At 44.5% G+C, this 12,829-nt stretch overlaps 1 protein-coding gene across 5 annotated transcripts in view; it reads right to left on the bottom strand.

Annotated features, from left to right (window-relative positions):
* Positions 1–6,935: 6,935 nt before the first annotated feature.
* Positions 6,936–12,829, bottom strand: part of LOC115574662 (hormonally up-regulated neu tumor-associated kinase homolog) — a 113,290-nt gene continuing 107,396 nt past the window's right edge. For 4 of the 5 annotated variants that reach the window (XM_030406336.1, XM_030406338.1, XM_030406339.1 and 1 more), the window contains 5 exons: positions 9,982–10,117; positions 9,141–9,318; positions 8,920–9,006; positions 8,096–8,396; positions 6,936–8,019 (listed from right to left, as the gene is read on the bottom strand). In XM_030406336.1, coding sequence (XP_030262196.1) covers positions 7,244–8,019; positions 8,096–8,396; positions 8,920–9,006; positions 9,141–9,318; positions 9,982–10,117 — 1,478 coding nt within the window. In that variant the 3' untranslated portion in view covers positions 6,936–7,243. The remainder of the gene's footprint in view (positions 8,020–8,095; positions 8,397–8,919; positions 9,007–9,140; positions 9,319–9,981; positions 10,118–12,829) is intronic. The other variant, XM_030406334.1, reaches the window with a different exon arrangement.

Below are 12,829 nucleotides of genomic sequence, written 5' to 3'. Positions count from 1 at the left end.
CTTCCACCAGAGACCGGCAGCCTCGCGTCTCCAGAGACCGGCCTTTAATAAGGTACCAGTGAGATTTCACTTCGTCCATTTTCACACACGTTTCTTACAAAAGACTCTCATTACCAAGTACAATAACATCAGAAGCACTAGCTTTTCTTTTCACACACGGCACATGTTGCAACGCATGCTCTCAAAACAGCATCAAGTCAAAATTGGTGTCTGGGAACATGTTTTTTTTTTGTAAATACAGGCAAAATCGGCTGAATTTGTGTTTTTAATAATAAAAAACTAAAACTCTTTGTGATCAGGTGGAGTTCAGACGGCCAGAAACCAAAGTAAGTTCATCCTCAGCGTTTTAAATAAAGTCATGCTTCGATAACATAAAAACCCAAAAATGAAAAAGGTTGAGTGTTCTGTACGCTACTATTCTGCAGCTAGACTACTTAAACACTTTTATATCTACTAAAAAACTTATAAAAAACATCTACTTAAATCCATATTATTCAGTTCAGCTGTTTTCTGGCCTACAAAGAATCCAAACTGAAACTTAAAGCCACAATATTTGTAGATTTTGATCATTTTCTTTACTTTGGCGCCATCCAGTGGTAACAATCATTAAAACAAATCTACACATAGAAGCTTTAAACCAAAGTGTTAGCTCAGTTTTTAATATTGGGACTTCAGTTTTGACCTTCTAACCTTCATAAACCATCCAACAATAGAAAAAATACATTTCATTCTACATCATCTGAGAATTTGAGTGCTCAAGCTTCAACTTGCCGCCTTCTGAAGGCCACTTTCCTCTCAAATCTTTTTTTTTCTTTCTCTAAAGCGACATGCATCATTCACTTTCACACCATCTGATAAAATACAAAACACCACAAAGTTGAGATGGTTTTTGTCCCATAAACCAAAATTATTTTGAGGAATAATTCAGTTTTTCTGTCCTGCGGGATGAAATCGACTTCTGGGCCGGACATCGCTGACTTGTTTGGTGCATTCTAGTGTTTTACAGATGATGTGTTAGAGTTTTGCGACTGAGAGCAGATGAAACAGCAACACAGCCTGCGGTTCACAGATCCAGCAGCAGATGGAGCTGCACAACAATACATGTCACACGATGTTCTGCTGTGTGTCGACGGTTGCAGCCGTTGGGGACTCGCAGTGTGGAGTCATGAAAGCTCCTGCACTCATTTCCTCCCCCGAAAAAACTGAGTTCCACAGGTCGAACAACAGTTGGTATTTTTATAATCTTCTTCACCGCCGCTGAACTTTACACCCCTTGACTCATGTGGCTCTCCGCGTTCCGTTCCAGACTTCATTAGTAATTGATTGTCTTCTCGCCTGCGAGCTCGTCTGGCGGCAAACGCTTTGTGTTCGTTTTAATCATCTCCGCACTTTCACAGCAACTCTCAGCACGCTCCGGGATCACGCGTTTGACTCTCAAAACCCGAGAGCAATCAGAGATCCTCGAGTTAATCCGCCAGAGAACATCAAAAGGTGGAAACTACACGGCGGGTTTTCCTTTAATAAGCGCTTGTATATCATTGGGTCGGTCGTGTTTGAACGTGGAGGCCCAGCATGTCTGTCTTGAATCTGCCCCCTTTTTTATTGTGAAAGCGTAGGTGCTGAGTTCTGCCTGTCAAAACAGCTGGCAGCCGCTCACGACCGCCGCTTATCATGACGGGATCTTTTTCATCCAGAAATACGACTCTCACCGAGCTATGATTCATCCAAACAATGTGCTGCGAGCCGGCCAGAGGTTCGCTCGTCCATTAAATATGCGATCCGCCTCATTGTGTGGGAGCAGCCGAACGCACCAAAGTGTTTTCGTTGAGTCGAGATCAGCGCTGAAATAAACGTGGACGAGATTGTTTCAGCAGCTCTGACGAAAACATATTTCTGTCTGTGTGCACTTTGGTTTTTTTCCTCTCATTTCCAGGTTCTTCAGTTCGTGCAGCCGTATTATAGAAACTGTCAAGCGAAAGTCTCAAGCTGTGCAGACGTCGAAAGGAATTTGTTTTGTTCTAATCTTTAAAAGGAACACTCGACCAAAAACCTGCGATTCCACTCAGTTTGATAGCTGTCGTCGGCTCGGGCTCTCGGCAGCTACCAGTGATTCTAACAGCAGTTTGAAAAAAGAGAAAAGACAAAAGAAAAGAAGTATAAAAACCAACTCGGAGCTATCCTACAGCGAATCCACGACCCTGGTGTTTAATGCAGATTCAGTCATTTTCTCCAAAGCTAGAACCACTATCTAATAAATCAGCTTTTATATAAGATTGATACGTTGTAACTGAAGACTTTAATGATGGTTATTGAAGCGGTTACTGATCCTCTGACCGTTGTATTGTAAGCCGCACGGCACACTGACAACAAGCCAGTTATCAATCATTCATTAATATTTAATTAACTGCAGACTTGTTGGATTGTTGTCATTTACTACAAAGATAAACTGAAATACCACACGAGACGAGACGGGCTTCAAACTCAAAGATATATTATTCAACATTCCTGCAATAAAATGTCTAAAAAAAATCAACCAGGACTTTGTTATAAATTGAGTTGAGTCGTTTCCAGCAATGTTTAAACCCGAATAAATCTCTCACAACGGCTCTATTGTCTGATTAGTGATGTGAAACGTGACGTCAGCTTCAGATAGAAATCACAGACAGGCTTGATTGCGGGAAGTGGGAATGAGGTCGAAGCAAGATTTTTGACCCGTGTCTAAAAAAAAAACCCCATGACAGTCAAACTGACTCATGATCCTTTTATATTGTATTGTGTTACATGTGTGTAACTGCAGATTTTACGATATTACCAATAACTGACTAAATACCACAGGTGAGAAACTTAAAGTTGTTTTAAGTCAGTTATTAATTATTTAACTGACCTATAAGATATTAGAGAAGCACTTATGAACCCTTTATTATATTTAATTTAAGTCCATTTATCAGGTGTTTAAAGGACAGACATTACAATGGGAGAACCAGAGGAGGGGGAGAGGAAGGTCCAAGTAAATGTTCAAGGATTACAGAATACAATCAACAGGTAAATACCGATAAAAAATAAAAAATAAAGGAAAATTTAGAGAAGGAAATTGGGAAAGAAATGAACCCTTTAGTGAGGACACTTGAATGATGAAATGATAATTAACACCCCCAAAAATTACTTTGTAGAAGGTCATAAGTAGCAAACTCCAGTCAAAGAATCAGTCCTGGACTTTGGCGCCTCCCTCAATTACAGCGAGGGACAGAAATTCAATTAAAGAGGAGACACAAAGTCGTCCCATCAAAACAATCTGCAAGACGTTACAGTCACGTGTGAATTTTTACACATAGTGGCTTTAAGTTTGTGTTTCCGACGACCTTTTCCTTTAATTAATCCTGAAATGACCCTTTATCCACGTTCACGCTCGAACGCTTTGAGCAGCTCGACAGAAGAACAAGATTTCCCTCCCGATAATCGACCCTGTTTTCCCGACGATGCGGAGTCCGAGGTTAAAGTGGTCAGAGCGTCTTTTAGCGAATTAGCTGGTGTTGATCCCAAACTGACAGTTAATCAGAGGTGGCATCAATTAAACAGAGTCCGGGCTCGGGTTGCTGCTCTGCGGCGCTGGACGTTTTGTGCGCCGCTGACCCCCGTGACTCGTGCACACACACACACACACACACGCGAACACACACGAACACACGCTCTGTCATGGCGGGGACTAGTTAACCACCGCGCCACCCTGGACCGCTCCACCCTCCCCCGCGAGGTGAAACTCAATTATGGATGACCATCATTAGAAACCAGACACGCCGGAACACAGGCTTACCCAGACTGACACACACACACACACACACACACACACACACACACACACACACACACTGTGATGGGCACGGCGATTATTCTCAGAGACACCCAAGACTACTGAAGTGCTAATGGAGTAACACCATCCATTCCATTCCATAACCACTGCACCTGCTCACCTCTGTGGCCTCCAGGTGACCACCAGCACGCTCCTTCATATCAGAATCATTATTAACTAATTACAATTATGATATTACCCAAAACTCATGACATTTTACGCCTTTTTTGTTTGCATCTCTCTCCGGTTCGTGTCGGGGTCGGCTGCGTATTGGTTCCCTCGTCTCGTCTCTTAATCCTCCATTTGTTGTATTAAACGGCGAACACACAAAGCGCTCGTCTGTCTTCGGTCATTAACGGGGATTAAGCTGCGATATATCAAGTGATGGCAGCGATGGTGACTCATCCACAATGTAAACACACACACACACACACACACACACACATCCAGTGACCCTAACCCAAGTCTCACCTCTCAGACTGGACTCTGGTTCTGCCTTTCTTAATCGTATCGCATCAGAACTGTATCGTGTCGGAGAGTAACGTTAGCTAGAATGTGGGTTGAATGCTAACGTTAGCTGTTGTCTAATGAAAGCTAATCAATCCCGTTGTTTCACCTTGAAATAAAGTCTGTTGACTGCATGAAAAAGGAAAGAGACTGGAGGGAAATAACTGCAAGAAGTGTAGTTCTGAGTTGAGCTGAACACAAACACAAAGACACAGTTGTGCATCTGTTGGCAGCTCGTGGCAAACATCTGTACAGTTGACTTTCTGGTTGAACACTCTTTGTCACTCGGTGCCTTCAACCTGGAGTGGGAAACATAACGTTCATTATACTCAACTGGACTGAGGACCACGTGGATCCACAACCTCAGAGGCTCCTGTCGATGTAAAACAAGAGAGACGGACATGATTCAGGATCAGATGTTGGACTACAACAGGTTATAAATCTACTTGTTCAGACTGAGGCTTCGCTAATCAGTTACTAGTTCAATAAGACAAAATACCAAGTGGACGTGTCCAGGCATGTCTTCGATGATGCCAACAAACCTGATCAAACAGACATACGTACGCATGACTGCCGACCAACAGGTCGTCTCTATAGCTTCGGACCCCCCTGGCCATGACAGTGGCTGAAACTTAAATACAACGAAACACTTATTCTGTTGTATCGGCAAGTGAGAGGACGGGAAGTGGAGCCAAGCTGGTGTTAAAGGAGGATCCCAACATATGTGAGGTTATATCTCAGGGTGAGAGAAGAGAAATTAGCAAATATTTCATCCTCACTGAATTAACATGTGATTTATAGTATGAACTAATGAGTAAAGATGCCTAGTTTCGTATTTAAAGATACATAATTATCTTTGGATATTAATCAATGAAGTCACCTCATTACTTCTCATATTCCTTAACAGACATTGCGCATCACTTCCCCTTATGAAGCCAGAGACAAGTTCAGGGTCTGCATCCCTCGAAGGACTTGGTCTTTGCGGTCTTGTTAACAACGTCAGCCGTTGTTAAATGTGACGGTCTAGCCTTTGGAGCATTTCCTGGTTGCGTCACCAGATGTTTTACCCTTACATCGCGATTTCTGCCGCCCAGGCCCGCAAAAGTGACGATCAAGTGTCGCCATTTTCTCTCTTTCTTTCTTCTTTTTTGGGCGCAAAGAAACTTGGGATATCTGATATCAAATGCTCCTCTGAAGGATGCAGACACAGCAAAGGTGAACCCTACAGGAAGCTGGCGCTGGCCTTTACAAGACAATTCTGCAGGTCAGACTCTCACTTTGCGTCGCGTTGTGATTTCGTGGTGGCTCTCGGTGAATGTGGAAACGTGTCCGAGTCACAGTTCGATGTCACCGTCGCAGCCACACGGCTCCTCTGACGAAACAATGTTCACTGTAGCGTGCACGTAAACGCAACGTTCCCATCCAGTAGCCATGGATGCATACGTACGTGCGACATGCATTATTAACCGAGTTTCCATACCGCGTTTGTCCAATTCTTACGCACATGCACCGTTCACATTCAGGCCCGACTGAGCTCAGTTCTCGATGGATGGCCTGCTTCCACCCGTAAACATCTCCAGCATCTAAAACAAGCTTTATATTGTATTTTATTTCCGTTGCGTATGTAATTTAAAGACCTTATGTCACCGCATCACCCAGAAAATTGCCTTGATTGGTTTCTGGAGCATGCACCCTTAACATTTCTGTAGGCTGACTCAACTTGGCACGTCGACTGTAGCCGCTTCTTGTTTAGTGTAAAGCCATTGTGCAGCTTGAATGTGTGTGTGTGTGTGTGTGTGTGTGTGTGTGTGTGTTTGTCTGATACAGCATCAGAGCTTACTGGTTCATATCACTGTTAAGTAGCCAGAGAGGTAACTGGAGTGGGGGATGTATCCACCTCAGTGGGTTCAATCTGTCCTCATTGGGCACACGCAGAACAAGCGCCATACCCTTAACACACACACACACACACCCTTAACACACACACACACACACACACACACACACACACACAGACTATCAGGTAACAGCCCCTCAATTATTCAGCAGCCACGAAGAGCGTTCCCAAAGCAGCAACCAGATTCCTCCACCTGTTTTTTTGCAGCACACCTGAATATTAATGATCCTCAGACTGACATGACGAAAGAAGGGCGCAGCGTGCAGACAGACGGCGAGCGGAGGGAGAAGATACGTGTCAGAGATTTTGTGGGGGAGAGATTGTTTTGAACTTGGGGGGGGGTATATATTAACGAAGTAAAAAAAAAAAAACTGAGCAGCGGAGGGAAAAAATATATTTAGCGAGCAATTCTGTCACAAAAAGTAAAATGGACAACTAAATAAGTAACAAATAAATAATGAAAAAGTTTTTAAAAGCTGTCAAAAATGTTTAGGTTATTGCTGTGAACTGCCGGTCGCCATTTTGGCTCTTGTACATGTAAAAAAAACAGTCTAAATTATGATTTGACGAAGGAACAAACCAGAAGCATATTTCTAATTATTAACAGGTAACTTTTAACTCTTAATTTATTCTTAAATGCTGTAAAGAAGTTGCCATTAAGACACAACAACAACAACAAAAGGGTAGAACTGAGACTTTGTTTTTACTTTGAGCTTCAACGTTAGTACAAAAATGTAATAAAGAACAGTGAATACAAATAGAACCATAAATAATGTGTGCGTTCTGCACTTCACATTGGATCAGGTGGAGATCGACGTGACCGTGGTCCAGCTACCAAAGGCAGATTTCAGTGTTTAGAGTGTAATCAGATTTTTTGGCACTTGAGCATCCCGTTGTCTGTTTGGTAATGAGTCCTGTTTGGTGGCATGAATGGAACAGAGAGGTAAGAAGCCACGGTCACCTCCTCTCCGACGCGTCCCGCTGTCTGTGGATCAGTAGTCCATACTGTGCAGCTGGTTCTTCCTGTCCGACTTCCCCTGCACGGCTGTAGGAAGCAGCGGCAGATTGAGGTCCGCCACCCGGCGCTGGAGAGACGAACGTAACTGAACTGAGTTTCTCTTTGCTGCGTTCATCCCTCCTCCTGCCGTCCCTCTATCTCCTCCTCCTCCTCCTCCTGTCGACAGATCTCGTCTCTTGCTCCTCTCCTGCCTGAGGCTCTTAATGACCAAAGTATGCTGTCTCTGCGAGGGGAAGGCGGGAGGCTTGGACCCGTTCACCAGGAGTCCTGGAGGTCCGGGCCGGGTCAACCCTACCCACGTCATCTTCCTGCCTCGTCCGTCTTTCAGCCCCACGTTGCGCAGGCGGGGCAGCGGGGCGGAGGGTGACGTCTGCGTCCTCTCCGCGGCGCCCAGGTGGTCTCTGTCTGAGGAGTGTGTGGTGTGTGTGTCGGCCTCCAGCAGCATCCTGGGAGAGACGCCGTTCTTCTCCGCGGAGTAAAATGTCTGCAGCTTCTCCAGACGCTCGTTGATGCTCAGGTGATGAGCGCGGTCGTCCTGGTGGCGGCTGTCGTGGAAGCAGTCTGACCCCGGGTCTGCGGCGCCGTCCGACTGGGTCGTCCTGAGCAGGTGTGCGTGTCGCATCGGCCTCGACGTGCTGCTGTCTCTGATCGGCTCCGCGGGGACTTGGCAAGGTGCGGAGTCGCAGAGTTGGGATGCAGAGGTTTTGGGGGGAGAGAGATGGACGAGCTCCCGGTCTCCGAACACAGTCACTGGAACACACACACACACACAGATACATGATAGTGTTTGGTTACGTTTGTTTCGGTCGTTGCTACAAATCCTCACCTTCAGGAAACAGCGTCTCTCTGGTGTCCAGGGTGATGGCGATTTCCTCATCAGTGGCTGCGTCCTCTGCAGACAGACGGACGGGGGAGGGGGAGGGAGGCAGGCGAGGCGGTACGGAGGGGGAGGCGGAGCGAGGAAGCTGCGGCAGAGACGGAGACGGGGGACGGTTCTCGGCGTCCTCCCTGTGGTCCTTTCTGTGCAGGTCCTCGGGCCGCTTCCTGCTGCTCTGACATTCGGTTGTCTGCTGGGCTCTCAGAGGCCGGCTGGACTGCTTGGAGCTTTTCTCATTGGTTGGTTCGTTCTGACGACAAGCAGTGATTAGTCGTCAGGAGCCCCGACAACGTTTATCTGCTGTCAACCTCTGGGGTAATAAAGACTGCTGTTCCTTCAGGTTGTAGATCTTTAACCTCTTAGCATAAGATCAGGGGGGTTTTTTTTGGATATTATTTTAACTACAAAATCCACACTGTTGCACCGGTTGGCATCTTACTGCATCACCAGGAACAAGGACACTGGAGTTTATTTTAAATCCTACACACATCTTCCAGCTCCTGTAAATAAAACTGACTTGTGTATTAATTCACGTCTGAAAATAGTGCCCAAGAAATGCTCCATTTACTTCTGTTTGAGTAACTTTTGCTAAAAAAAACCCACAGTGCCCAGCTGCTTCAGGAAACCACAGAAAGAAAACTATATATTTTTGATAAACACTTGGCAGAAGATCTCTATTATGGGATTAGTTGACATTAAAAATAGAATACTATTATTTTAACACCTCTAAGTGATAGCTGTATTTGTGTTAATGATGCCACTGACATAATTACCTGTTGTTGCTGCGTCTTTGACTCGGTGTTGTTCCGCTCTCTCCATGTATTCTTGCTGGGAAGACTCCAGTCGTTGCTCTCCATCTTCTGCCAAATCAACAAGGGTTAGCTGTTACAACTTCACAGCAGAACACGAGAACGGTGTTATTTATAATGTCACACTGATCCAGAAGTTTGTTCATGGCATCGGGCAACGTCGTGTTTGAAAATGAGGTGTGAACCTTGCTGGCCTTGGCTCCTTTCTGGCTCCTGCTGAGCTTGTTGAGCAGCAGGTGATAGGAGGCCATGATGGCGGAGGGTCGGTTGGTGGTGAGCGTGTGCATGATCTCCGACAGCGAGTAGCCCAGCGTCTCCGTCATGTACGCCAGCACGGACGAGTTGAGATCCTCCGGACACAGCCTGGGAAACAACGTGAGAGAAAGAGAGAGAGAGAGAGGGATGGAAAAAACTGGAACGAATTGTTCGGGGGTCATTGAGGATTTTGTTGGTGAGGAATGACCAGGGAAACTGTGCAACTTTGGTTTGACGATTTTTTTAACCGGGAGAAGAAACAGAGCTGGAACAGTTTGTGCTTCATTCATGTGGATTTTCAGCAAAGGGTATTATTGCCAGGAGGAGCCATACATGATTGCATTTCCACACTGCGTAAAGTGATAAAAGCCTTTTAGTCATGCTATATTATACAAAGCTGTTACCCGACTGGCCACAAAAATTTTCATTTTGTTAGAAAACTCGCAGTGATTTGCTTCTTGGTTCTGTTGCCCACATTATAATGTTTGCTGTAAAACTTTTCCCCGAGGAGAGCCTCTGTGTCTCACTGTGCTCTCATGGCACAAATAGACAAATGACAAACAGCGCGATACAATATATTTAAAAAGCAAATGTGAAAATATGTTGAGATATATTTCGAAATATGATTTTTTCTTCTTTTTACAGGATGAAAATGGGTAAATTTGGCAGCATAAATTATTAAAACTGTACATTTATTGAATCTCAAGTTGCTTTCGGGTGTGTATGTAGGCGATGTGTCAAAGGTTAGTCACACGGTATGTATCAGCTTACCTGTTTTTATGAGAGAGTGCGTGCAGCGGCTTCTTGGCGTATCCCTCGTTGATCCATCGCTCCTCCATCGCAGCTCTGACGCTGGGTCTCTTAGCCGGGTCAGGCTCCAGGAGAGACAACACAAAAGCTGCTGCGCCTGAATCAGGAGCGTGAATGAAGCAGTGTTTCTTAAAATTCAGTGATTTCTGGCCTTTGGTATCAATTCTTTCTACCAAGTTTCAATCTCTTTCCGCTCTTTGTTTTGGTTTTATAGCTTGCAACTTTACTGTTTCGTTTCTTGTCGCTCTCAAAACTCAAAACCTCGACTGAATGCTCACTGTATGCCCAGAACCAAACAGGAGATGGATGTGTCTGTGAACATAGTGGAGTATTTAGAAGCTCAAGTGCCGAATATCTCCCTCAAGAGTTGGTTGAGACCAAAAAACAGAGCTAAAAGGAGAAGATTTGCGAGGGTCAGAGAGGTCTGAAAATCAATTACTGCAGGTTTAAAAAGTCATAATCACAAATCAAACATCACCTGCGTGAACATCAGTGAACACCCCACAGTCTATATTCTAAGCTGGAGCAACAACTGTCGTGTTTTATGAATTAAACTCAAATGTGCTTGGAAGAATTGCGCTAAATGATGCGTCACAATAGCTCATATTCACCCGCGCACTGATGGCCATACTCGGCCTGATGGTCTGGGGCAGTTTTGGGTTAGTCTCGTGTGGTTTTAAGGGTCCTTTAGGCAAGCAGACTGGTTTTAAGATCAGACCACCAACCGAGCTGATTCTTTGCCTGGCCGGATGGACCGAACTAAAAAGAGCCATTGTTACACAACTACTCCAGGACTGCCAGGCTGATGTCACTCATTGTGACTCCACTGAAACTGTATCGGAGCCGACAGGACGGAGGAGAGGCAGGATTTCCCTGCAGGACAACCGATTCAGCCCGTGACATGTAGCTGTCCTGTGACAGCCAAGAGGGGTTGATAGTTTGACTCCAGATGGGCATTCCTGATAAGCTCCACGGTCTGGAGGAGTGGATGGGCTCGAACAAGGCTGCCGAACAAGACTTTTCCATTCTGTTGGGCCGCTATCAGTTGCCTTCGCTTTCGATGACAAAGCCAAGGCAGCTCGTCTCGGTCAAGGTCGACTCAGTTTGTTTCCTACTGATAACAAACAACCGCACCATCTGTTGATTTCATCTATAATGTGTGTAATAATGGCCTCATGACACTCAGTTTGTTTGCAGCGATAAAAATCAAAGATAACATAAAAAAATGACTTGTGGATTTGAAGACGACGAGCTCACGAAACACCAAACAAACACATGAGCGAACGAAGTTACGAGTGGTTCGGTGCGACGAGAGTTACCGCGGCAATAAAAGAAAGACGGTTTGAAAAACAACCTCGTTTAGAGGCGGGATGCAGCCTGGGAGTTTATGTCGATGTCTCAGATGCCCAGCCTGGGCAGCGATACAGCCACTAATCTGATCTTGTCACAGTTTCAGAGCATCAGAGCTGTGCTGGCTTCGGCCTCAGTAACAGGAGCTATGTTTGTTTGTGGTGACATGGCGCCGTGACAGAGTGTAATAGGGTGACTATGTGTTTGAGAGAGAGAGACCGAAATAGAGAAAAAAAAAAAAAAACACAGAGACACTAAGGCAACTGTGTGAGTAAGAAATAAGTGAAACATTTCTTTCCTTCGGCTTTTTCTTTCTCATGACTCAGACGGCTGGAGTTTGTGTTTACAAGGAGTCATTTACGAAAAGCTGGACACTAATTTCTCACAATTAACGTGAGCGCGAGTTTAGAATAAGCACGACCAGTCTTTTTTCCAAATGGAAATCCAGTCACCGTTCATTTGGTCCATTTTCATTTCATCCCTCAGGTTTTGAAAACGTTTTTTGCTGATTCGACCAAATTTTGCAGCACGTCTGTTTTCATGAGACGGAGGAGTGGACGAAAAGTTGCAATCAAACTCCTGCAAACTGTCTAACCTGCCAAAATACATGTTTTTATGAGGTTTGACTACCAAACCATGTTGCCTGATGAAGGTCGAGCACTGAAACTTTGCAAATAAAAGCACTTTTGCGAGTTAGACAGGTGTTTTAATTACCACCCAGTGTTGTTTTTGGCAGCGATTTTAGATTTAGTCTTAGTCTTTTGGACTAAAATGCTTTTTAATTTTAGTCAAATTTTTGTCACTTCTATATGTGATAGTTTTAGTCCAGTTCTAGTCGACGAAAACTCAAACAGGTTTTAGTCTAGTTTTAGACAGTTTAAATATAAAAGTATAGTCTTTTATCAAATTAATTTAGGTCAATAAAAAGATCTACAGGCTCACAATGTGTTGCAATGTGTTGAACTTTTAGATCTGCTACTTTCACAACCTATGTGTGACACTCTTGTATGATGAAGTCGGGCATCAATTCATGAAAAAACAGTTGAAATGTGCCGATATGTGCTGATTGTTATTCTATACCTTGTGGTTTTGTACACTTAAATTGTTCAATAAAAAAAAAATTTAAAAAGTGACAACGAATTTGTCTTCAAAATAAGAGTTTTACATTGCACCCTATTTGAGTTTAGAACTGGGGTCTTAGCGGGGGGCTTTTAATTTGAAAGTAGCGACCGTTGCTAGCTTGCTGCTACAACAGCAAGTGAACAACGAAGACAGAGACCGAACATTAAGCAGAGATGTCACGCATTTTGAACGTCTGACAGACCAACCACTAACATTTACGTCCATTCTCGTCTCGTCAACAAGAACTCATTCACGTCTCGTCATGTTTTAGTCATCAAAGAGCCATGTTTATCTCCTCACCGTCTCGTTATCGTCATGAAAAAAAGGGGCGTCAACA

The sequence above is a fragment of the Sparus aurata genome, chromosome 22, assembly GCF_900880675.1.
Source record: "Sparus aurata chromosome 22, fSpaAur1.1, whole genome shotgun sequence".
NCBI lineage: Eukaryota > Metazoa > Chordata > Actinopteri > Spariformes > Sparidae > Sparus > Sparus aurata.
Note: the sequence above shows the minus strand (reverse complement) of the source record. Positions and strands in the feature narration are given on the sequence as shown.